Source organism: Tupaia chinensis, unplaced genomic scaffold, assembly GCF_000334495.1.
Source record: "Tupaia chinensis unplaced genomic scaffold, TupChi_1.0 Scaffold148626_1, whole genome shotgun sequence".
NCBI classification, from domain to species: domain Eukaryota; kingdom Metazoa; phylum Chordata; class Mammalia; order Scandentia; family Tupaiidae; genus Tupaia; species Tupaia belangeri.
Genome location: NW_006208475.1, coordinates 841,884 through 864,506, shown reverse-complemented (window position 1 = coordinate 864,506; position 22,623 = coordinate 841,884). Strand labels below are relative to the sequence as shown.

Genomic DNA, 22,623 nt, shown 5'->3' with positions numbered 1-22,623 from the left:
GACCCCCCCCCCCCCCGAATCTTCTCCAGGGCCTGTGTTTGTACTTTATAATTTCAACTAAATTCAACATTATTTCGCCTAGCCATTACTTGTCACAAACCACCTTTACTCTCCATTTGTGAGGCTAGCGGAAGCGTGGCACAGTTTTCTTTGTTGTTATGTAACGTGCTTCCTGTGCACTGGCTTTCTTGTTATGGAACGTGCTTCCTGTGCCCTGGCTTTCTTGTTATGGAACGTGCTTCCTGTGCCCTGGCTTTCTTGTTATGGAACGTGCTTCCTGTGCCCTGGCTTTCTTGTTATGGAACGTGCTTCCTGTGCCCTGGCTTTCTTGTTATGGAACGTGCTTCCTGTGCCCTGGCTTTCTTGTTATGGAACGTGCTTCCTGTGCCCTGGCTTTCTTGTTATGGAACGTGCTTCCTGTGCCCTGGCTTTCTTGTTATGGAACGTGCTTCCTGTGCCCTGGCTTTCTTGTTATGGAACGTGCTTCCTGTGCCCTGGCTTTCTTGTTATGGAACGTGCTTCCTGTGCCCTGGCTTTCTTGTTATGGAACGTGCTTCCTGTGCCCTGGCTTTCTTGTTATGGAACGTGCTTCCTGTGCCCTGGCTTTCTTGTTATGGAACGTGCTTCCTGTGCCCTGGCTTTCTTGTTATGGAACGTGCTTCCTGTGCCCTGGCTTTCTTGTTATGGAACGTGCTTCCTGTGCCCTGGCTTTCTTGTTATGGAACGTGCTTCCTGTGCCCTGGCTTTCTTGTTATGGAACGTGCTTCCTGTGCCCTGGCTTTCTTGTTATGGAACGTGCTTCCTGTGCCCTGGCTTTCTTGTTATGGAACGTGCTTCCTGTGCCCTGGCTTTCTTGTTATGGAACGTGCTTCCTGTGCCCTGGCTTTCTTGTTATGGAACGTGCTTCCTGTGCCCTGGCTTTCTTGTTATGGAACGTGCTTCCTGTGCCCTGGCTTTCTTGTTATGGAACGTGCTTCCTGTGCCCTGGCTTTCTTGTTATGGAACGTGCTTCCTGTGCCCTGGCTTTCTTGTTATGGAACGTGCTTCCTGTGCCCTGGCTTTCTTGTTATGGAACGTGCTTCCTGTGCCCTGGCTTTCTTGTTATGGAACGTGCTTCCTGTGCCCTGGCTTTCTTGTTATGGAACGTGCTTCCTGTGCCCTGGCTTTCTTGTTATGGAACGTGCTTCCTGTGCCCTGGCTTTCTTGTTATGGAACGTGCTTCCTGTGCCCTGGCTTTCTTGTTATGGAACGTGCTTCCTGTGCCCTGGCTTTCTTGTTATGGAACGTGCTTCCTGTGCCCTGGCTTTCTTGTTATGGAACGTGCTTCCTGTGCCCTGGCTTTCTTGTTATGGAACGTGCTTCCTGTGCCCTGGCTTTCTTGTTATGGAACGTGCTTCCTGTGCCCTGGCTTTCTTGTTATGGAACGTGCTTCCTGTGCCCTGGCTTTCTTGTTATGGAACGTGCTTCCTGTGCCCTGGCTTTCTTGTTATGGAACGTGCTTCCTGTGCCCTGGCTTTCTTGTTATGGAACGTGCTTCCTGTGCCCTGGCTTTCTTGTTATGGAACGTGCTTCCTGTGCCCTGGCTTTCTTGTTATGGAACGTGCTTCCTGTGCCCTGGCTTTCTTGTTATGGAACGTGCTTCCTGTGCCCTGGCTTTCTTGTTATGGAACGTGCTTCCTGTGCCCTGGCTTTCTTGTTATGGAACGTGCTTCCTGTGCCCTGGCTTTCTTGTTATGGAACGTGCTTCCTGTGCCCTGGCTTTCTTGTTATGGAACGTGCTTCCTGTGCCCTGGCTTTCTTGTTATGGAACGTGCTTCCTGTGCCCTGGCTTTCTTGTTATGGAACGTGCTTCCTGTGCCCTGGCTTTCTTGTTATGGAACGTGCTTCCTGTGCCCTGGCTTTCTTGTTATGGAACGTGCTTCCTGTGCACTGGCTCAAGTCTCTCTCCGCCATTCATTTTTCCAGTAGCCAGAGGGCACATGTGCTGGTCCCCCGGGGAGAGAGGGGCAGAAGCATCCCCCTCTTGGGCATGGCCACACGCAGTCCCTTGTCTTCCATTTCTCTACCCTGTCAGAATGTTAGACAGTCACGCACATGTGCCTGGCAGTTCAACAAGCCACCAGGGCCAGGATTGGAACTGTGCAGTCGGCCATGTGGGACCCAGCTTCCTTAACCACCAGCCCATCAAGCCCAGCCTCTAACCACTTTGGAAATGTAACTTCTTAAGACCCCACCTCCTAATACCGTCACATTGGGAGTTAGGATTTCAATATGAGTGCTTTATTTTTTTTTTTTTAAGAATTATTTTATTCGGTTTTATTATTTTAATCTGCTATAGGGCACGTGTGCTTACCAGAGAAAGAGAGAGAGAAAGAGAGCGAGAGACAGAGAGGCGAGAAAGCCAGCCACCAAATCCAGAACCAAGTCTGCCATCCCAACCACCTTGGCACCTGCTGGCCCTCGCCTTCGTTTGAGCAGGTAGGCGAGCCTGTGATGGCCAGGGACCGGTTCAGGCCTCAGAAGATGAGGCGGTGCAGTAACGGTAGGGTACGTCCTTTCACTGGAGAGGTGACTGCGTATTCGTAGAGGGAGGGAGCTGAGAGCTTCCCCCGACCACCCGCCTTGTGAAAATCATGATCGGGCGCCATGTAAGAGTAGGAAGTCATTTTTTGAAAACAGAGGAGTTCAAGAAAAAATTAAAATGGGGACCAGCAGTTAGTGTAATGGCTATGTTGCTAGACTCCCATGTAGTCAACCACGGTTCGAGTCCTGGACCCGGTGGCTTAAACTCACGCTGGGCATGTGTACGTGCCCAAGATCTCGATAGAAGAATGGAGAAGGGATTGTAGTGTGGTCATCCCCCGGGGGGTGATTTCATGCTTTCCGTTTCTCTCTCTGTCTCTGTCTCTCTGGCGAGTGCATGTGACCCATAGCAAAAACCTCTCAAAAAAAAAAAAAAGAAAACAGGAGTAAATATGACCTCATAACATACACACTATTAACTGATCTCTGTTCATGTCCATGTAGTCTAAAACAAGTTTTTAATATTCTTAGGACTGCGCCTCTCAGAGAGAGATGAACTGAACTGGTAACCAGTGGGATAATGAGGAGCGATGGTAATTACTGCCTCTTACCGTGGGGACGGGGGCTCCTGTTCTGCAGAGGCGCGCTTTCCAGTTTGGTCGTCATCTTTTTATTCCACGAGAGGCTGTCACCCCCAGTGGGGGGGAGCAGGGTCTTCACCTCCAGCCAGCCCGGAGCCCAGGGGAGCCCAGGGACATAAGCCCAGGCCCTCTCCCTCGTGGGTCCAGGTGCATCGCCACCGCCTGGCCGTGCACTTCCATTAAGACTTTCCTATGATGTAGGTGGTGTGGCCTTGCTCAGGGTCACAGCGCTGAGTGCCCAGGCTGGCGCTTGAACTCTCCATTTCTTTAATAAACTGAAAGCCATGTATTTATTTATTGTTACTCATGCTGTACCCATATTGTGGGAAGGTATTTTAAAATAACAACCAAGACCATGTCCCGTAGGCTTGTCTTTTTTCTCTTCTCCATGACAGAGCGTGCCACTTACTGGTTTCCGCAGGTAGATTACGCTCTTCATAGATCTTAGAATTGGATGTAGAGCCTTTCTTTGTTCATTAATCTACAGTCACGTATTGCTTGAAGACGGGGTGCTTTACTGTGAAATGCAGAGTCGGGCAGTTTCGTCATCCGGCAGACCTGTCGCAGACCTGGCGGGTGTAGCCTGTTGTCGTCTTAGGAGCCAGGGTGCGCTCTTGGCTGTGACAACGTGAACACAGAGCGCTGCAAGGCAGCCCACTTTGGAAAGGCTACTGTAGCCACATTATGGTGATTTAACAGGTAACGGGTTGGCTTAAACATCCTCATTACAGGATTTAAAGAACCTACTTAGAGAATTCAGTACGTCTTAAAATGGAAAGTTGGATGACATGCCGTTGGGTACCTGCCATCGTTACCCTCCCCCGCCTACACAGTACCATCCGTAATGGGAAAGTATGGCACCTCTCAGACGCCTGGGAGGGTAAGATAATGACACACAGCGAGGAGGAGCCCGTCAGGGTCAGAAAACGACGCTTGTATTGTGCTGAAAATGTTCATCATGTGGGCCAAGCAGACTGCTGCCATGGCGCTGGCAGGTGGTGTGGTGGTTAAGGGCCTTGGGCTCCCATGTGGCCGAACGTGGTTCAAGTCCCAGACCTGGTGGCTTGCTTTCTCTCTTTTCCCCTCTCCTTCTGACCCTCTCTGGTCAAAAATAAATTAAAATAAATAAATAAGAATAAAAGTTGGTTTTTTAAAGGCCATCCCCTTTATTAAAAAAAAAAATAGTCACTTGTCACTAATCTAGCTTCTGTACACCAAGAAGAATTTCCCTTTTTAAGAAAGTATTTAGGGGACCAGTGGACGGCGTGGTGGTTAAGGCGCTGGACACTCCCACATGGCTCACCACAGTTTGAGTCCTGGACCTGGTGGCTTGCTTTCTCACTTTTTTCTGTCTCTCTGGTCAAATTAAAAATGAATGAATAAATAAGTAAAGTTAAATGATTCTTAAAAGGAAGTGTTTAGATCTTGGGTGTTAAGGAGAGGCTGGAGGACCCCGAGAAGTCGGCATTTATTCAGTCGGCTCGGGCTGGGTCTCGCTTGTTTGTCATCCAGCTCGCTCGGCCGCGGGTGCCATTGCGCCCTTCTGCCTCTCGTTCTGTCTGAGAGATGCGTTCTGTGAAGCGAAGCCCCTCGTGAAACAAAAAGGGAGAAGAGAGGTGATCGTTCCCCACTTCTCGAAGCGCTGGGAACATCGGGGTGCCGTCACCATCCTCTTACCTGTCCACGTCTCTCTTCGCAGCGCTGGTCCCAAAGGCGATAACATCTACGAATGGCGGTCCACCATCCTCGGGCCTCCGGGGTCCGTGTATGAGGGCGGTGTGTTCTTCCTCGATATCACTTTCACACCAGAGTATCCCTTCAAGCCTCCAAAGGTAAGAGAGTCAGTCCCCCGAGGGGCCCGGAGTTAGTGTAATGGCTATGTCGCTGAACTCCCATGTAGTCAACCACGGTTCAAGTCCTGGACCCGGTGGCTTAAACTCACGCCGGGCACATGTGCGTGTGTGCCCAAGATCCCGAGAGGAGAATGGAAGAGAAGGGATTGTGGTGTGGCCATCCCCCCTGGGGGGTGATTTCTCGCTTTCTGTCTCTATGTCTCTGTCTGTCTGTCTGGCGAGCGCACGTGCCCTATAAAAACCTCTCCAAGAAAAAAAAAAAGTCCCGAGTTATGCTCGCATTTATTAACTTCCATGAGAGGAGACACTTGTGATTGTGGGTTTTGTTTCTTGTTTTTAAATTTCCCAGGCGTGAGTGCACTCATCAGAACGCGCCTCCCCATGGGGAATGATCATGCTGCAATCCCTTATCCTCCGTCCTTTTTTCTGGATTTTGGGCGTGCACACACACGGACTAGCATGTTTTTTCAAGCCATTGGGCCCAGGACTCCTACCTCACAGTCTCCGTGTGGGATCCAGCCACGTTAACCACCACACCACCAGCAGATCCTTTAATTTTTTTTTAAAGGTGTTTTTGCCGTATGACACGTGTGCTCACTGGAGAGAGACAGAGACAGAGAATCACTCCCAAGAAGGGAACCATGCTGCAATCCCTTTTCCTCCATTCTCCTTCTGGGATCTTGGGCACATGTGCACACGGGGATTCCAGCCATGTGGGAATCTGGTGTCATAGCCACCATGCCACCTGCCGGCCCCCATCATGTTTTTTTAATTGGTAAAGTTACAGGTAATTTTTACTTTGGTGTGCTTCGGTCTATCTCATAAATCGAAATTCGGACACCAAACAAAACCCATGCTCACGTGGCTTGTATTGATTTATCTACCGCTGTGGCTGGTGTCCCATACTCACCCCACACCCCTGGAGACTCTAATATAGTGAACACTCTGATTGAGGGTCGACGGGATTTGTGCAGGATCCAATGTGAAGGACGTTCAAATTCCGTGCAGCTTTTCGAGTGTACAGTCATTCGCTAAGAATGCTGTTCGTTTTTATGTACCCAGAATGGTGTACATCAACGTTTCGGACTCTCAGTATTTACGATTCTGAAGCTGACTTTGAGACCCTGTAATACTACCAGCTAACACAAGAGGTCAGCAAATAATTAACGACTGAAACTTGGAACTATGAGGACCGTATTTAACACAGTAACATGACGACGAACTAGGGCTATTTAGTTGACTATTCCGTAAAACGTTTAAGTGGCGCATAAACATCGTTGACACCACCTTGCTGTTTCAGGTCACATTTCGGACAAGAATCTATCACTGTAACATTAACAGTCAAGGGGTCATTTGCTTGGACATCCTGAAAGACAACTGGAGCCCAGCACTAACCATTTCTAAGGTCCTCCTTTCTATCTGCTCGCTCCTCACAGACTGCAACCCTGGTAAGGATAACAATTTTGTTCTTTCATTGTTCCTCACCTGAAAAATAACTGTTTTCCACGTAAACCCAAGATTTTCTAGAGCTTTCCAAAGACAAAAATTTGCTTTCCAAAGAAAGTTTTAATCGAGAGAAGTTCAGTCCCCCTTAGTTGAAAAATGCAGCAAGCAGTGGCATTGTTAGATGATAAATTCGCCCTCGGGTTTTACATTTTCAGTTATTCTTCCCCTTTTTTCCCTCCCCCTGCTGCATTACTTCCATATAAGTCCCAGAAAGCCATTTGCATACTTTTAACTGTCGCATCCTCTGCCTGCCCAACCTTGCCCTGCTGCCGGGCTCCCAGCACTCGGCCCGCGGGTGCTTATGGAATAGTACTCAATTTCGAAAATGGGATATTTGCTGAATACTCACTGATGGCTGAATTGTAATTTGGCTGGGACTTCACTTTTTATTAATCTAAAAATTTTTTTTCTAGCTAAACCAAATATAAATTGAGTTATTAAAGTTCTTAAGTTTCAGAGAAACACAGCACTTAACTGGAGTCCCAGGTTTCGAGCTCCCTAGAGAAGCAGTGTAGACAACTCGTGTCACCTAGCAGCGCAGGGCCGTCCCGGTGCCACGGTGCCATAGTCGGTACTGTGGAGCTAAAGGTCACCTGGACACGGTGGGGCGGGCTTTGTGGTCTGGAGTACTGCATGCTCCAGTCTCCGTGGACTTAGCACCCTGATGCCCAGCAAAGAAACTCCGACTGGGTCGGGGAGAGTCCAGAGAAAGGGGATGAACTGGGGGTACAGCCAGGCCGTTCTGTTTTGGTAAGAACCACCCCACACACCCCTCTATTCCATGCTGTGTTTGTTGAAGTTGAGAGGGAGAAATCCCTGGCCTGGTGGAGCGGTGTTTTAAAGACGGATTTGCTCACGCGTACTCTGCCCAGACCGTCAGTGACCGGTTTGCTCAAGTTCGAATTCTTTCCTTCCAGCTGACCCTTTGGTGGGAAGCATTGCCACTCAGTACATGACCAACAGAGCGGAACATGACCGAATGGCCAGACAGTGGACCAAGAGATACGCGACATAAGCGGGTGTGGACAGTGCTTGCGTCACCTGTCTGTCACAGAAGAGAGCTGCTTACGATTCTGAAGGGGCGGGGGAGGGTGGGAGTTGGTAAAGAGTAGGGTATTTCTATAACAGATATTATTCCGTCTTATTTCCTAAGATGTTGTTGGAACTTAAGGTATCTTGCTACAGTAGACGGAATTGGTAATAGCAACTTTTGAAACTGTCTGTTCTGCCATATTAGCTGAGACGCAGTACTGAAAAGAACGTACACTTAGACATGGGGTTCAGCTGCTGTGTCCGTCAATTTCACACAGCTTAATTTCGAACAGGTTACACACGTGGCCGCTTACGTGAAATCCCTCCAAGACGACATACTTTTTGTTTCATTTTTTTTTTTCTAAAAAATTGGAATTTGTTTTCCCTTCTTGGAAGGGAAACGTTGATAATTAACAGAGTTTTTAGAGACTGTCATCTCAGATACATGAAACGGACACGTGGCTATAAGACACCATGCAGAAAATGAGTCACTAACGTATTTTATTTTATATGCCGATCTACTTTACTGTACCAAGGTGAAAGGTTTGGATCCGAACTCGTGCAAACCTGTAGTGAAATACCTTAAGCTGTTAACTGTCAGCGTGGAATAGAAGTCGCTCAGTGGATGGTTCTACGTTGTGGACTACTTCGGTCTGCATTTGTTACTGTGCTAATAAACCACATTAAAAACAGCCCCTGACGCCCTGTCTTCATTGACTCGCTCTCGCCTTCGGTTGCAATGTGCAGAGTCTGCCTTCTAGAACTGAGAGCTTAGCTCTTTGCTTTGAAAACGACCTAGAAGTAATGCCTGTTTAATAAATATATATATATACATATATAGATATATATACCTAATAAATAGGTGTGTATGTGTATATATAATATATATTATATATAGAATAGGTAGGTATATATATCTAATATATATCTAATAGGTAGGTATATATATCTAATAATATATGTGTATATATATGCACACACACACACCCCTAATAAATAGGTGTATATATATATATACACACACACACCCCTAATAAATAGGTATATATATATACACCTATTTATTAAATACACACACACACACACACACACACACCCTACCCGAGAGGGAATTTTTTTTTTAACCAAAAAAGGCATTATGATATTTACGTATTATATTTTATATGCCTATGCAGTAGTTCTTGGCTTGATTCAAAGAATGGAGCCACTCGACTTTTAAAAGTATTCCATTGTAAGATTTTATAGTTCACTTGATGTTTTAACATGTAGCATTTCACATGCCCGATAGCTTACTTCATATTCACATTGAAATAATAAATTGCTTTCACAGCTGAAACCGGTAAGTAGTCTGCATCCTACTTTGAGCGTTAGTCCTCCGGCCGTCACCTTGCTAAATGTGAGGCAGCCACTGTGTTCAGATCTTGCTGAAATCTTCAGAGAACCACAGCAAACTCAGACGTCCAGCTCGCCCACCATCTGTAGCTCAGGTGTTTAGGGTCCACGTTATTGCACCTGCTGAGCTTCTAGAACACAATTCCAAAGATTCAGTATTCCTTCTGAAAGACAGAAGCTTCACTGTAACCATGTAACCGCTTTTCAAGAGGAGGAAGAGTTTTGCCTTCCGATATTTAGTTTATCAACAGAGGCCCAGCTGAATTTTAAAAAGGCCTTTGAATGTGATTAGCCTACTTATACTACCCCAAATCATGCTAAACATAATCATTTGAGCAAAGCTGACATTTCTTTAGCAAAATCTTCACAAGATAAAACTGAGTCTACTTAGTACCCGAATTATTCAGTTTTTGATCCAATCTAGACATATGCAAAAAGTCATTTTATAAACTTAAAAAAAAAAAAAAACTTTCCTAAGTCACACAGAATAAATAGGCTAGCTTCTGGAACAGGCTGGGGGAGTTACACACTAATGGATTTGCACACTATGTGGACTTCACTGTTTTGGTTAGTGCAACTTAAATAACGAAGGTGCTAATTTCAGGGACAGATTTCAAACAAGAACTACTATTTCACATCAAGCAAACACAGTAAGCTTAACTAGTCTATTTATAACCTAAAGTGCACTAAATTGCTTCCTCGGGTTTCATAAGGACCACAGGTGGGTCCAGATGGCCCGTTTTAAACAGTACTCTCACGCCATGTTCCCAGACACTGCAGTGCAGCCGCGAGCCAGCAAACAATTGTGGGATTACTGACTTGTCAGTTCTCGGAGCTGGAAGTCCCTTTGTTTTTCCTCCCGGGTAAAGGGAAGCTCGATTTACTCTGGGGCTGCGAGAGCTTGCTGGCTAACAAGGTGAACGGCTCCATCAGGGTTTTCCGGTCTGTGACAGTCACCTCCCACAGCCTCACTTTCTCGCTTCTCGCCCACTGCTGGGCCACTTCCGCGTCCACTTGTCTCTGCTCAGAAAGGTCGATTTTGTTTCCTAGTACGACAATGGCGACCTAAAGAAAATGGATTGAAAGAGATCGTACTAGTGTTTTGCCAACCTCAGTTTCTTGGCAGAATGGAGAAATAAGGAAAATTGTTCCTTCGATCAGTCTGCTTCATTAAGTCGAGGCTTAGATGTGTGACCCAAATAAGATAGTAAGATGTCACCTCATTTCTCCTTCCTCAGTGCATTTTTGTTAAAAATGCACATGCTCGGGGCCAGCAGGTGGCGTGGTGGTTAAGTCGCTGGACGTTCCCACATGGCCAACCATGGTTTGAGTCCCAGACCTGGTGGCTTGCTTTCTCACTTTCCCTCTCGCTCTCTCTCGCTCTCTCTCTCGCTCTCTCTGATCAAATTAAAATAAATGAATGAATAAATAAAATTAAATATTTCTTTTAAAAAAAAATGCACACGCTCCACACGGTTGCTAGCTGTAAGAAACTGGCCATGAACGACAGGTGACGTTACTCTTACGTCGGGATTCGAAGGAAGGTAGTCTTGGAAATTAACATCTAGGAAAGGGTTTCAACGTGTCTGCATTTCAGTTTGGCTGTACCTGATGTCTGTAAGGTTTGTAACAACCGTACTTCACACAGCAGGGCAACTCCTGGAGCTGCGACAGGCCTGTACCCTGCGTTCCACACAGTAGGACTTTTGTGTTCAAGTTACTCCCAGCCCTAGAGAACCCTCCTTAGGGCTAAGCACATCGAGCGTGTGGACCAACGAGGACCTTTCGTGCTAAAGGCAGCCTCTCATTCATTCAGACGGATGCTTACTGTATACCAAGGCTCAGAGGTGACCAGAACAGCCTGGGGAGGGGGCGGGGGTGGAGAAGAGAACACCCAGGTTGTCAGTGACTAAAGCAAACAGGGTGGCTTATCGCAGAAGGGTCCCAGAACGGTCAGAGGCTGCCTCTGCGGAGCAGCACCGGCCACTGCTGAGCTCCTGGACGCCAGGTGTGACCAGGCCTGGCGGGATCCACCGGGCCCCAAAGCTCTGGTTTTCTGGATAAACTGCGTATTTCTCCACCTCCCAGCGAGAGCCGTCTCCCCCAATCGCTCCAGTCATTCTTCACCTGCAGATCTTCACTTCTTGGTACGTAGTTGAGTCTAACCTCCACCTTCCCCCACCTAGAGCAACTCTTTTACTTTGCCCCCAGAATTTGGCAAATGCCCTGCTTCATCCCCACCTCGGCTTTGGGTGTTCCCTCCTCCTTCCAGCCTTGCTGAATCCTGGTTCAGCCCTGCAGTCCTTTTCCCTGTCGTCACAGCGCTCCCTGCGTGCCACTACCATTAAAAGGGAAGGGGCGGCCATCAGGTGTCCCCTCCTCATCCAATGTCATCCTTCCCTAAAGCTCCCGCGAAAGGCTGGTGCCATCGGTCCACTGCACCTACCAGCCCTGCTACCTTATTGCAGCCCATCACAGAGCTGGGTCTTGTAATCGACAGTTACCTCAAAATAAAATGTTTAGCATAAAAATGAGCCAGTGGGCCAGCAGGCGAAGTGGAGGTTCGGGTGCTGGATCCCACATGGCCAGCTGCACGGTTCTGGGTGCACGTCCAAAATCCCAAGTGGAGAATGGAGGAGGGATTGTGGCATGGCCATCCCGCAGGGCGATGTCTCACTTCGTCCCTCCCTCCCTCCCTAGCGAGTGCACACCACACCTCATAGCCACAACTAAAAACTAAAGACATATGCTAGATACAAACATCTAGGTTAACATTTTGCCAGTGCTGTTAACCAGGACATTGTATGGTTTCTTAGATGATGATGAGTCAAACGTGAAGATCTGAGACAGAAGAGCTCCAGGCAGGAGAAGCAGCAGTTGAGAAGGATTTATGGAAAACAAAGTTATCGATGTGGGCAAACAGGAAGTAGACCAGTGGCACTGGAGTACGGTGAGGGGGGGCAGAATGACAGAGATAAGATGAAAACCACAGGCCTGGGCTCTGTCATGTTAGTCTTCATGGGCTACAGCTAAGCATGGGGGTCGCATTTTCAAGTGCTAAATGGGTAGGATCTCTTCGTGGCTTATCAGGTCTTCCCCTTGCCTCCCTCATTCCTCCTTGTCTGTGTGTCTGTCTTTCACCTTTCCTTTCTTACGTTGTAAGGTTGAAGACAAGAATCTTATTTAGGGGCTAAGTGGCAGTGCAACGGTGAAAACATAAAAAACGTTCTGTATTGCTGACCCACATGGGGAAGTTCCAGGTTCGTGTCCAGAGTGCCCCCGAGTATGCTAGGCACACACGTACCCATGATCTGGGCTTGAAGTTGGGGGTGGGTCATGGTTTGAAGACCCTGTTGGGATTGTAGTCTCTCTGTCTTGTGTCTCTTGTTCATTAAAGAAGGGAAGAAATTAAAAAAAAAAAAATACTGGTTAGCCAAGTACAATAAAAGTCCCAAGAAAGTGACCTCAAACAGCATGTATACTTCAGATGTAGAGTCATTAAGATTCAACTTGCAGGGGGCCAACAGGTGGCATGGTGGTTAAGGCGCTGGACTCTCACATGGCTGACCACGATTCAAGTCCTGGACACGGCAGCTTACTTTTTTTTTCTTTCCCTTTTTCTCACTCTGTCTTTCTCTAGTCAAATGAAAAAAATAAATAAAGTTAAATATATAAATCTAAAAAAAAAAAAAAAGATTCAACTTGCACATCATGATAAACGAGGCAAAACGCCGAAAGCCCGTCCTGATTGAACGCTGTCACTTCTGTATTTTCTGGGCTAAGAAAAAAAAGTATACCAAGAATACACCTTAAAGGTTTTTAAATAGTTAAAACTACCCAAAAGTCCATGATATCTTTAAGAATTAGTATAACTCAGCTTTTGACATCTTTAACGCACACACTTACCTCTTTTTTGTCTTTGAACTTATCAATTTCTTTCTTCAGAAGCTCCACTCTTTGAAAAGATTCAAGGTTATTCACGCTGTACACGAGAACAAAGCCGTCGGCGAATGAGAAGTAATGCTTGGGCAGCTCCACGCCTTCCTGCAGGCCTCTGGTGTCGTAAAGATGTAACTGTTCCTTCACTCCCCGATCCGTCTCCACTGAAGCCATATACACATCTTCCATTGTTCCACAGTCTTCTGTTCCTGGGATTCAAAATAAATTACTCTTTTGGGATAAGCCAGTATCAGTGGTTCAGCATTTTCTTATCCTTTCAAAGCTGACTCAAGGTTGCCACATGTAACACTCCCATTTGTGTGTTACTTCTTCAAGATGAAAAATGGGGCTGCCCTATAGCGTAGCAGTTAAGCCCTCCCTGTGCATTAAGAGCTGGATTTCAGGACCAGCAGTTAGCATAATGGCTATGTCGCTGGATTCTCATGTAGTTGACCGCTGTTCGAGTCCCGGACCCGGCAGCTTAAACTCAATGCCGGGCACTTGTGCATACATGCCCAAGGTCCCGAGAGGAGAATGGAGAAGAGACTGCAGTGTGGCCATCCCCCCCGGGGGGGAATTTCTCACTTTATGGCTCTCTCTTTCACACTCTATCTTTCTGGCGAGTGCATGCGCCCTATAGCGAAAACCTCTCAAAAAAAAAGTAAGACAGGGATGTGCTCTAAGCCACTTGCCAGAGACAAATGGTTTGATGATCTAGATTTACTTCCCTTTTTTTTAAGAGAGATTTTTTGCCTATAGGGTGCACGTGCTCACCTGAGAGACAGAGACCAAGAGATGGAAAGCGAGGAGGGATGGCCACGTCACAATCCCTTCTCCATTCTCCTCTCAGGATCTTGGGCACACATGTACACTCGCCTGGTGAGTTTCAAGCCTCCGGGTCCAGGACTCAAACCGTTTGGCCCATGTGGGAGTCCAGTGACATAACCATTACGCCACCTGCTGGTGCCTAGATTTACTCACCTTCTAACATAAACCCCTTTTCACTGTCACCCGCAATGTCTACTCCATTATTAAATGACCTCCTTCACCTCTGTATCCCCACAAGGCTCATCCCAGCCTGAGTCATGTGGGAAATATTTAATAATGAATGAATGGACAAGGTAATCCCATTAACGAAATTAGCTCACGCTTTAGTGATCAGCTCTGTCTTCCTCTTTTAAAACCTATATAGCAGGGGCCGGCAGGTGGATGATGGTTAAGGGTGCTGGACTCCCACATGGTCGACCATGGTTTGCGTCCCAGACCTGGCGGTTTGCCTTCTCACTTTCCCTCCCTCTCTCATTCTCGTTCTCATGCTCTGTCCCTCTCTGGTCAAATTAAAATGAAGAAGAAAGGAAGGAAATTGACAGTGAAGTAAGAGAGCTCATTCAGTGTATTAAGTCAGCAATTCAATGTCCCCTACACTCACGTTCATTACGGAAATACAGGGAAGCCACACATAGACAAAGGAATCTCAGTCATCTCTTTTCTTACCTGCTACCTGAAAGAAAAGGTGAGTAAGAGTGAAGAACACGGACAGGTGTCTCAGTAACACTCTTCAATTACATCCCACCAAGATGTTTTCTTTCTCTCCTTTATTTTTCCCTTTGATCTCCGACCTCGAGGACTTTCGGTGTCCTGGGTTATACACTGCATTTGTATATCATCACCCATCCTTATCATGGCCGACAGACTAACCCTAGCAATTCCCAGAACCTAAAGAGAAACTAGAGAAAAGCAATCTTACCAATAGTATGGTTCCCATAAAGGAGCTGCTCCAAAATGGCGGTTTTCCCCACAGATAACAAGCCACAGACCACGACCTTGCAGCCCTTGCCCATCTTCTATCAGGATACCACTGTGAAGAGAGCAGAAGGTCTTTAGAACTCTGTACTGTTGGGGGACCAGCAGATGGCGTGGTGGCTAAGGACGCTGGACTCCCACATGGCCAACTATGGTTTGAGTCCCGAACCTGGCAGTCTTGCTTTCTCACTTTCTCTCTCTCTGTCCCTCTCTGGTCAAATATAAATAAATAAATAAAATAATAGAGTTAAATAAATAATTCTTTAAAAAATAACTATATACTGTTGAAATGAATCTTTTGTTTTCTTTCATGTTTAAATTGAAGCAGTAATATATACACAAGAAGACATTCCAATATAACGAAAGACATACCCAGTAAGGTATAGTCTTCCAAACCCCATTCCTTAATCTTATCTTCCATTTCCTTTTAAGAAGGATCGGTGTTACCAAGTTTGTTCTTTTTTTTTTTTTTTTTTTTTTTGAAAGAATTATTTAGTTTTTGTTCATTTAATTTGACCAGAGAGAGGCTATATATCAACCTTTCAGGAACAATCTAAAAGAATACTTGGAAAACATTTGTTTTCAAGAAGAATAAACACATTTTACACAAAAAGTTTTTCAATATTAAATCTATATGAATCCAGCAGCATCTTAGATTTACCTGAAAAAAAGAAAGAAGTAAAACTTTAAGGAAGCATGAATATATTTTTGGATAGGGAATAGACATTTAAGAGGCTTTAGCTATAGGGCACATGTGCTCGCCAGAAAGAGAGAGAGAGAGACATAGAAAGTGAGAAATCACCCCCGAGGGGGGGGATGGCCATGCCACAATCCCTTCTCCATTCTCCTCTCAGGATCTTGGGCACGCACACATACACGCCCAGCGTGAGTTTAAGCCACCGGGTCCAGGACTCAAACCGCAGTCGACTACATGGGAGTCCAGCAACGCAGCCATGACTCCAGCTGCTGGTCCCTAGACATGATTTTTTAAGAAACATTCATGTTATTAATGCTACTGTAAGTCTTACGAGGGTGAAAAATGAGTTTGGGTAGTCACATGGGCTCTCTGTCACAGCGCCTTTTGAGGGAGAACAGACAACACTAAAAACATTACCCCTGGGACCACTAGATGGCGTACTGCTAACATTGTGGACTCCCACATAGTTGACTGTGGTTTGAGTCCTGGACTGGTGGCTTAAAATTCATGTCCAGCATGAGTCTTAAACCACCGGGTCCAGGATTCAAACCGCAGTCAACTACATGGGAGTTCAGCGACATAGCCATTACGCTAACTGCTGGTCCCATCTTCCCTCTTCTTATCTAGAAGCAAACATGCCATCACCCGGACTGAACGGGAGACCATGCTCCTCGCAACAACCATAATGAAGTTCAAATAAGCATGCTGATAGGCTGGCCCCACAGTGCAGCGTGGACAGGGGACCATGTGGCCCACTGCAGTTTGAATCCTGGCCCTGGACCTTGAAAAACATATAGGGTGGGAACCAGCAGTTAGCGTAATGGCTATGTCGCTGGACTCCCACGTAGTCGACCACGGTTCGTGTCCCGGATCCGGTGGCTTAAAACTCACGCCGGGCACGTGTGCGTGCATGCCCAAGATCCCGAGAGGAGAATGGAGGAGAAGGGATTGCGGCGTGACCATCCCCCCTGGGGGGTGATTTCTCACTTTCTGTCTCTATGTCTCTCTCTGTCTGTCTGGCGAGCGCACGCACCCTACAGTGAAAATCTCTCAAAAATAAAAAGAAAAAAAAAATATATAGGGCACATGCAAGCCTGCCCAGAATCCTGGCGGGATGAAAAAGTGGAGGAGAAAAGGATGGCGGCATTGACCAGGCCTCGTCGGAGGAGCATGTGTGCACTCACATACATCCTCTCTGGCTTTCTCTTTCTGGCAATAATAAAAAATAAGCATTTGGGGGTCAGCGGGTGGCATAACGGTTACATTGCTGGACTCCCACGTAGTGGACTGTGGTTTGAGTCCTGAACCCAGCAGCTTAAAACTCACGCCGGGCACATGTACATGCGTGCCAAAAAGCCCAAGAGAAGAGCAGAGAAGGGATTGCGGCATGGCCATCCCCTCCATTCTCCTCTCCAGATTTTGAGCATGTGCACACGTGCCCAGCATGAGTTTCAAGGCCCGAGTCAGGGAGTCAAACTGCTGTCGACTACGTGGGAGTCCAACAACATAACCATTATGCCATATGCTGGTCCCCATATTGTAATCTTTAACAACTGGTGCGTATTACCTAACAAAGTAAAAGGAATTTTGTAGGTGAACCTCGACATGAGGAGGTTATCTTGGGTGGAGTCAAGGTAATCACAAGTGCCGTTTTTTTTGCTATTGGGTGCATGTGCTCACCATCACCAGAGAGACAGAGAGACAGAAAGCGAGAAATCACCCCCCAGGGGGGATACTCACACTGCAATCCCTCCTCCCCCATTGTCCTCTCAGGATCTTGGGCACGCACGCACACATGCACACACGCCGGGGCTGATGTTCCAAGCCCCTGGATCCTGGACTTGAACTGCACTCCACTACGTGACAGTCCAGCGACGTAACCATTACGCCACCTGCTGGTCCCACCACAAGTGTCTTTGTAAGAGGAGCACAGGAGTGTCGGGAGAAAGCAATTTGGAGACATGGTTAGGAGCTAACGAATACAGGCAGTTGTGGAAGCAGAAAAAGGCAAGTGTATACTACTCTGGTCCTTCCAGGAGGGACACAGGCCTGATGAGATTTCTGGTCTATGGACTACAATAGATTTGTGCTGTAAGTCAATAAATAGAACAATGTGTTATGGTAGCAGCGGGAAAGTGGCGAAACCTCCTAGCTAGTCTCCGGGCTTCCGCCTTTATTCTCTGTCCTTCTAGCGTCAGAGCAGCAAACTAAGTGGTGCTTTTAAAATGCAAAGTTATGTGAAGTCACCCTTCTGCCCAAAACCTTCCCAGGGTTTCCAATCTCAGGCGGTTTGAGATTGGAAGTCCACAGGAGAACTGGCACCTCTCTGACATTTCCTACTTCTCCCTAGGGTTGGTTCCAGCCACATGGCTTGCTCCCTTGTGGTTCCCACTGTTCCATTAATCCTGGCACGCTTCCCTCTGCGGAATCAGCCCCTGCCCCCACGTTCTCATCTTTGAAGTCTTTCCTTACAGGTTACCTTCTCAAGAAGACTTACCCTGAACAGGCCATCCAAGGTTGGAAGCACCACGCCAGGACTCCCCACCCTTTCCCATAAGGTTTGGGTTTATTTCTGATCCTTAACCTCGGCACACAAAAACCTACATACCTTATTGTGTACTGCACCCGTTTGCCGGAAGACTGGACTTCTTTCTGCGTTATTCGCTGCTGCAGCTCCAGCAGTTAGGACAGTGCCCAGCACGGATCAGGTACTTAACAAATATTTACTGAATGAAACAACGAACGTCAGAGAGGTCTTAAGATGGCAAAGCCGTGATTTTTTTTTTTAAATCGCTAGTGATTCACAAAGTAAATATGATCTTCTAAACCCTGGCCACATTTACACGTAGAATTTGGAAGGAAATTAAAACCACATCACTGTATCAAAAATGGAAATACGCTGGAGGCTCAAAACGGCCGGTGAACTATAATGTTTTTCAATAAAGAATACAATGCAAAAATGCCAGCATTTTCTCGGCGCTGCTTCTCGAAACATTCGCACCTGCCAGACAGGTCTTGGTAGCTCAATACTGGATTTTCTAGAAAACTGGTTATGACGTTAGTAAATTTGGAACCAAATCCCTATGCAGGAAAAAATGCAAGAAATGAAAGGCGCCAAGCTGCCCGCATCCACCCCGGGTCCGATCCTTTTTTAGGGCAAAATCTCTCGGAGTCGGGCCCTGCGGGGGTCCCAGGCAGACCAGAGCGAAAGGCGCGCACTGTGCGAGCCCCGAAGCCCACGCTCCACTAAGGCCCTCCCCAGGGATTAGGCAGCGCGGGGGGTCTGCCACTGCCGCGTAGGGACCCAGGTGTCTGCGCCCGTCCTGAGGACGCGCTATAGGGGACAGCGCCGCTTGCGGGAACCCGCAGCGACTCATCGGGTCCGAGGATCCGGGGTGCGTGACACATACCTGCTCAGTTCCTGTGCAGTCCAGCAGACCCGGGGACAGCGGCGCGGCTCCACCGCGGGTGGCGGCCACCGGCTCCCTCGCTAGCCAGGGACCTCGCCAGCTCCCAGCCGCGCGGTCGCCCGAGCCTCTCGCACGCGCATCCTGCAGAGCAGGGGCGGGATCACAGGGGAGGTTGTGTCCGAGCTCGGCAGAGCTCCGCCCACCAAGCTCGCGGCCCGAACTACATGTCCCATAAGGCTCTGGGTGGCCGCGGGGTTGCACCGGAAGTAGGCTCGCGGACGTGGGGGAGGAGCCCAAAAGGAATTGTGGGAGAAAGGCTCTTTCCTTTCCGTCTGGCGGCAGCCATCAGGTAGGCAGTAGTGGGCCTCATCGCCCCTCCATCCGTCCCTCATCGCCCTCTATCTGAGGCATCCAGATTCGGGGACCCTGCGTTCTGGGACCTCGCCCTGCCTTCTGTGCGGCGAGAGTTCCGTCAGGATGCCGGGCAGCGAGGGCGTGGAGAGGCGGTCCCCGGGACGGGATGGGGGAAGATGTGATGGCGGCGCGAATTCGACCTGGGCCCGGAGCCTAAAGGAGGCGTGGGGCTGGGGACTGGGAGGCCGGGCCTACGGCGGCCTGGAGCGAGGCCGGCTCTGGGGTGGAGTAAGTGCCCTTACGGGGAAGAGGTGAGCCTCGGCGGCGGGACCCGCGCCTTGGGGAGGCATCCGCAGCTCGGGCCGCTGTGGCCGTAGCACCGCACCTGCCCCTCGGTGTCCCGAGAGCACCTGCGTCCGTTCGCCCAGCACGTGTGCGGGGGTGCAGAATTAATTAGCTCCGCGCAGCGCGCCGTGGGCGCCGAGGTGGGCGCCGGGTTAGCTGTCCCCTGCAGCGGGTGCAGAGCCATTTGCATTGTCGGCGGTTTCCTTGTGGTTCGTAAGGAACCAAGATGGATGGGATCTTGTCGTTACTCGGTCCTTGAGACGGATATTCTTAACGCTCACACTTGGATCACAAAGGTAAGCCAAGATGGGCGCGTACAAGTACATCCAGGAGCTGTGGCGGAAGAAGCAGTCCGACGTGATGCGCTTTCTCCTGCGGGTCCGCTGCTGGCAGTACCGCCAGCTCTCGGCGCTGCACCGGGCGCCCCGCCCCACCCGGCCGGATAAAGCGCGCAGACTGGGCTACAAGGCGAAGCAAGGTGCGTGGTCCCTGCGTGGGTTACGGTGTCTCCCTTCGCGTGGGCTTTGGCAGGATAGTGCCAGTTATGCACGCGGTGGGTTAGCTCATCATAGCTGTGTACGTTATTGTCTGATGGTGCGAGTGTGTCAAAGATGACAAATCTGTAGGAGTTTGGACTAAAAGTAAACAATCATGCCTCCCTGTGTGATTCATCTAAAGGACTTGAAAAATAGCGGCTGATCGTGGTTGGAGTCTCATAACCTGGGACTTTAATTTCCATCACAGGGTGGATGGCAGGAGTTCTGAAATATCTTTGATGTTGACAGGTGATTGAGCATTGTCTTAGGGCTTTCTATAAAAGAAGACACGCACACTAATTTTTTTGTATGTGTAGGTTATGTGATATACAGGATTCGTGTGCGGCGTGGAGGCCGCAAACGCCCAGTCCCCAAGGGTGCGACCTATGGCAAGCCTGTCCATCATGGCGTTAACCAGCTCAAGTTTGCTCGGAGCCTCCAGTCTGTTGCAGAGGTAAGTGGTTTTGAGTACCAGTTAGTGGACTGCCTTTTGGGGGAGGGTGGGAAAGAAGGATTTGAGCAGCTTCTCATTGTACATAGGTATGCCTTATTGTCTGCAAAATGGGGTTAAAGTCTTATACTTGGTCATTGTTACTAAAACGTTCCGTGGTTGGTGTGAACTTGTGGAACCTAAGTTCCTGAAGGGCAGTGATTTTGTCTTAGATCACATTTCCCTGCTACGTTTGCTTTTCATCTCCCTCCCTCCTTTCCTTGTTTTTTTTTAATTTGCCGGAGAAGAGACAGAAAGGGAAAGCGAGTCACCAGGTCTAGGACTCAAACCATAGTCAGTCATGTGGGAGTCTAGTACCTTTAACCACCACACCAACTGCCAGCCCCCCATTTATTTTCCTGATTTTCTGTAGTCAAAAGATTTTTGTGAGTTGTGCTTTGATGTGAGGGTGGGCAAATAGGGTGCAACTTCTTCCCTGAGCTAAAATTTGTTTTTTAAATACAGCAAAGAATCTATAGAAGAGACCAAATATGGCCTGTAAAGTCTAAAATATATACTAAATACTTTTAAAACTTATAAAAGGTTTGCTAATGATTCAGTTATATGAGAAAAAGACAGGATTTTGAAGTTTTAACTTTTAGATGTTAACATTGATGCCTTTGTCAGGCAGGAGATAATAAGAAAATGATTAGATTTCAACCTAAACCTGTTACTTTACCAAATCTACCTTATCCCATATCATGTTGGCCTTCACTAGATACTTAGTAAATATTTGCATAGTTAAGGGGACAAACCATCTCTTTGTTTAGTGCTGAACTTGAATTCAGAAAACTACTTCTACTTTGCTCCTGTAGGCAACGGTAGGAGGCTGACGTGGAACCTTTTTTTCCTCTCTAGGAGCGAGCTGGACGCCACTGTGGGGCTCTCAGAGTCCTGAATTCTTACTGGGTGGGTGAAGATTCCACATACAAATTCTTCGAGGTTATCCTCATTGATCCATTCCATAAAGCTATCAGAAGAAACCCTGACACCCAGTGGATTACCAAGCCAGTCCACAAGCACAGGGAGATGCGTGGGCTGACATCCGCAGGCCGCAAGAGCCGAGGCCTTGGAAAGGGCCACAAGTTCCACCACACTATTGGTGGCTCTCGCCGTGCAGCTTGGAGAAGGCGCAATACTCTCCAGCTCCACCGTTACCGCTAATCTAAGAAATGTTTGTAAACTTCATACCTAATAAACAATTTAGGACAGTCATGTCTGCTTAAAAGTGTTATTTGTCTGTTAAGCTAGTCTGCAGATTGTTTCATGGATGCTTTGTCAGATTACGAAAGTTCCAAGTGCAATAATGTTTGAAGATTATAAATGATAGTGTATCTTGTTTCTAATAAGGTAAACTTTTCTGTGTGCTTTATCTTATTAGGGAGTTATATGTTGGTGTTTAAAACATGTGGTATAATAGGTGTAAAAATAAATACTTTAAAACAGGAGTTCAGAAACTAGCCCTGTAGATTTGTTTTGTGCATGTGGTGAGACCTACAGCTTTATGGGGTGGTGGCAATGCTCTCCTTAACTTTCAATTGGCTAGATTTTTGGATTTAACATGGAAATTAGTAGAGTTGGAGGAAGATATCCTAACCCCATGTCATGGTTGTGTAGAAAATTAATGGGCTCCGCCTGAGCCTGCATTTTTTGATTTAATCCAGCGTTCCATTTGTGTAGCTTGGATCTGGAAGGAGAAGGGTTTCCCCAAGCGTTCCATTTGTGTAGCTTGGATCGGGAAGGACAAGGGTTTCCCCAAGCGCCACCATTTTCAGAAGAAGAAACCTATTGCAAGAGGCTTCTCCTACCAATGAAACCCGGTCTGAATTAACCTAACAAAATTGCCTCCGTCTTCAGAGTATTTACAAGGTAAAAGCTGGTGTGTTCCTCTGGCTCCCTGGGATCTGGAATCCTGGTTTTATGTGGAGTAGTCAATAGTATTTACACTGGTTTATTTGTAGCTGGCAGAAACTGAACACTAGGCGAGGTTCCACGTACTGAGGCTGGAACAAAACGGAATACTTGTAACACTAATTCATGACGGTTACAAGGCCTCAGGCTCAGTAGGGGAAAGAGAGATTGTCTAAAGGCACATTGCAGCA

At 47.6% G+C, this 22,623-nt stretch overlaps 3 protein-coding genes and 1 long non-coding RNA gene across 8 annotated transcripts in view; 2 read left to right on the top strand and 2 right to left on the bottom strand.

Moving 5' to 3' along the window:
• Positions 1 to 4,210, bottom strand: part of LOC114006530 (uncharacterized) — a 7,264-nt gene extending 3,054 nt beyond the window's left edge. The window contains exon 1 of the long non-coding RNA XR_003548234.1: positions 3,135 to 4,210. This is a non-coding gene — a long non-coding RNA (uncharacterized LOC114006530). The remainder of the gene's footprint in view (positions 1 to 3,134) is intronic.
• The window catches only part of UBE2E1 (ubiquitin conjugating enzyme E2 E1), a 76,317-nt gene extending 68,069 nt beyond the window's left edge, over positions 1 to 8,248 (top strand). For both annotated transcript variants that reach the window (XM_006170589.3, XM_006170590.3), the window contains exons 3-5: positions 4,864 to 4,996; positions 6,318 to 6,465; positions 7,441 to 8,248. In XM_006170589.3, the coding sequence (XP_006170651.1) occupies positions 4,864 to 4,996; positions 6,318 to 6,465; positions 7,441 to 7,538 (379 nt within the window). In that variant the 3' untranslated portion in view covers positions 7,539 to 8,248. The remainder of the gene's footprint in view (positions 1 to 4,863; positions 4,997 to 6,317; positions 6,466 to 7,440) is intronic.
• Positions 8,249 to 8,765: 517 nt separating this feature from the next.
• On the bottom strand, positions 8,766 to 18,807 carry NKIRAS1 (NFKB inhibitor interacting Ras like 1). 4 transcript variants are annotated; one of them, XM_006170588.2, is made up of 6 exons: positions 18,797 to 18,807; positions 17,995 to 18,112; positions 14,634 to 14,744; positions 12,854 to 13,095; positions 9,767 to 10,012; positions 8,766 to 9,111 (listed from the first exon to the last, which is right to left on the bottom strand). In XM_006170588.2, exons 3-5 carry the CDS (start codon positions 14,725 to 14,727, stop codon positions 9,770 to 9,772), a joined length of 579 nt encoding a protein of 192 aa, XP_006170650.1. In that variant the 5' UTR covers positions 14,728 to 14,744; positions 17,995 to 18,112; positions 18,797 to 18,807; the 3' UTR covers positions 8,766 to 9,111; positions 9,767 to 9,769. The 4 variants fall into 4 exon arrangements, with proteins under 4 accessions (XP_006170650.1, XP_014440521.1, XP_014440522.1 ...); XM_014585035.1 differs by having other exon boundaries at positions 8,766 to 9,078; XM_014585036.1 differs by having other exon boundaries at positions 8,766 to 9,078; positions 9,905 to 10,012.
• A 264-nt stretch (positions 18,808 to 19,071) lies between these two features.
• On the top strand, positions 19,072 to 21,966 carry LOC102497981 (60S ribosomal protein L15). The gene is made up of 4 exons (XM_006170586.3): positions 19,072 to 19,145; positions 19,792 to 19,973; positions 20,349 to 20,485; positions 21,380 to 21,966. The coding sequence occupies exons 2-4, from the start codon at positions 19,802 to 19,804 to the stop codon at positions 21,683 to 21,685; spliced, it is 615 nt and encodes a 204-aa protein (XP_006170648.1). The 5' UTR covers positions 19,072 to 19,145; positions 19,792 to 19,801; the 3' UTR covers positions 21,686 to 21,966.
• The last annotated feature ends 657 nt before the right edge of the window (positions 21,967 to 22,623 follow it).